The sequence below is a fragment of the Mandrillus leucophaeus genome, unplaced genomic scaffold (genome assembly GCF_000951045.1).
Source record: "Mandrillus leucophaeus isolate KB7577 unplaced genomic scaffold, Mleu.le_1.0 Scaffold699, whole genome shotgun sequence".
Taxonomy (NCBI): Eukaryota; Metazoa; Chordata; class Mammalia; order Primates; family Cercopithecidae; genus Mandrillus; species Mandrillus leucophaeus.
In genome coordinates, this window is record NW_012107574.1 from 417,440 (window position 1) to 419,906 (window position 2,467).

A 2,467-nucleotide genomic window follows, 5' to 3' on the forward strand; every position below is an offset into this window, starting at 1 on the left:
CTTCGGGCTCCTCCCTGCCGACGGAGAGGTGCGCCCGCCCTCCCGGCGGCGGGAGGCCGAGAACAGCTGGGCACGATTGCCGCGAATGAGGGCTTAACTCAGCCCACCCGCGCATCAGCGGCCTCTGGAGTGACAGCCTGAGAGCAACATCATCAGATAAATGGTCCTCAAGGCCAGAACAAGCCACAGTTGGGACTCGGAGGTCACTCTAAGCAGCAGAAAATGCGGGGTCGTAACAACTTAATGAGATGCGAATGATGTGTTACGGTAACCCTAAACAACTGCTGGAGAAGTTCACCACACCACCAAGCGTCTAGAAATAGCCCAGTGTCACCTGTAGTACGCGGCCGCTAAGATTTATTCCCCCACTTCAGTTGATGACCACAGCACAGGACACGTCCTAAAAAGCAGTGATGTGCTGAGGTTAATGGCAGAATGCCCAACCTCACTTCATCCATCCCTCCCAGCACTCACTGGTTACAGAAAAAAGGTCACGCACTGCGGTCAACATAAAATCACATTACCCTGGTCTGCACGCATCCCTCCCCTTCCTCTACTTGCCCTCCAGCACGCTCATTAAAAGCAAAATTTAAAGAAAGAAAAGGGAAAGAAAAAAAGACTTCCAGCAGTTACATCAGAAATCAGGTACCCTTGTTGGAATAGTATGAACGACATGATAGAAGAGGTTCCACTGTGGGACATTTTCTTTAGGCCTGCAATTTAAGGCCATCTTTACAATATTGTATGTTATTACAGTAACATTTGAAATGAGCATTGTTCCTGAATTCATGTTTTGGTCTCTAAGTTTAATGGCTGTGCGGCATATAGGACTTTTGGGAAATTAACGAGTAGGCTAAAGGATGGAAGAGGCTTTTACCATCAGAACACGCACTGCATGCTAGTAGTAAACAGGCACTGGAAGATGACAAAATTTCAAACTCACCGAGATAACGCTGGGCACTAGTATTACATGTGAGTTTGATAAAATACGTCCCAAAACATGAATCAGTTACCTCACACAAGTCTCGTTTTAAAAAAGAGGGGTTCAGGCTAGATTATCTCTAATTCCTTCCAGCCCCAAATCCATTGATTCCACGGGTACTGACTCCACAAAGCCACTAGTAAAATACCATGCCCGATTTTAGTTCTAGGTACTAAATGACAGCAGATATATATACTCAATTAACGTTCAAGCAAGGAGAGGAGAAAATCCCCTTTTCCATTATCTCCTAGAGATCACCTAAGCTGAAAAACATGGCATCCAAATCAACACCTCTCAAAAGCCTGTGACCCCACAATCTTACTTTACAGTCTCCCACTTACTGAAACCTACTCCTCCCCCCGCTTCCCATGGAAAGGTCCTCCTCAAAGACTTCACTGGACCCTAATTACCATTAAATTGCTTTCATGGCTATAATAAAATTTCATCTTTAATGTTTCCGACAAGTGGCTCATTTGGATTCTGCTCTACTACATTTCGGTGTTTAAGTAGTTCTTTTGGGCAACATTAACGCCTATCGTAAACGCCCAACAAATATCCCGGAACCCCAATCTGCAGGCAGGAATCAAGCCCGTGAGAAAGCGCTTCTGCCGGAGGGAAAGAGCATCCCAGGCCGCGCTAGGAGAGGTTTCTCCACCCGGACAACCTGCCTTACTACTCATCTCAGATCCATTCGCAGGTCTCTACGTCAGATGTCTGCTGGGAACACAAGCCCTCAGAGCAGGAGCCACAAGGACCCGTACGACCCCTTTTAACTCAGACACACATTGAGCAAAAAAAGTCCCTCTGTGCCAAAGACAAGGGCAGCTCGCGGGGAGCGCACCTTCAGGACACCCCGCCGAGGGCCCGGCAGAGCCCCGAAACGGGAGGCGGAGCCCCGGCCAGGCAGGCGGGGAGGGACGGCGCTGCCCAGGGCTCACTGCGGCTGGCTCTCGCACAGGTTCCTCCAGCGCCCCGCAGCTCCCGCACCGAGCGCTGAGATGCTCAGAGCCAAAACCGTCCCAACACTCTTCCTCCGATTGGGGCCCCGGGCGGGGAGCTCCACGTCTTCCGTGGCAACACCGTGGCACGGAAGAGACTTCTAGAGCATTCTGTGATGGCGGGTGGCTGTGTCTGCCGGGGTGTGGGGTGGGGTGGGGGAGTGGAACGGAGCGGCCCAGCGAGACGAAGCCCAGCCCCTCTGGCGCTGGGAGCTGCCGGGTGGGGATTCCGAGCCACCTGCGCCGGGCTGGGGCTCGGGCAAGGGGCGTCCGAGAGCGAGGCCGGCGGGGCAGCGGTCGCATCGCGAGTCCAGGGAAGCTCCGTACGCCTTACCTGGGCCCTGGGGCCGGCAAACTTGCACGGCTCCACCTCCACCTCCGCGTCCTCGGGGCCCCCGCGGAGTGCGGCGCGGAGCCTCTCCAAATGTTCCCTCAGGGTGACCCGCTGGTGAAAGGAGAAAGCCGGGTGCAACGAGGCCATGGTGAA

The 2,467-nt window shown here is 53.3% G+C and overlaps 1 protein-coding gene across 2 annotated transcripts in view; it reads right to left on the reverse strand.

Moving 5' to 3' along the window:
- ZCCHC2 (zinc finger, CCHC domain containing 2) overlaps window positions 1–2,461 on the reverse strand; it is a 68,490-nt gene extending 66,029 nt beyond the window's left edge. For both annotated transcript variants that reach the window (XR_001004279.1, XM_011964384.1), the window contains exon 1: window positions 2,315–2,461. Coding sequence is in view for 1 of the 2 variants with exons in the window: in XM_011964384.1 (XP_011819774.1) it covers window positions 2,315–2,461 (147 nt within the window). In the remaining variant the exon portion in view is untranslated. The remainder of the gene's footprint in view (window positions 1–2,314) is intronic.
- Between the last annotated feature and the right edge of the window lie 6 nt (window positions 2,462–2,467).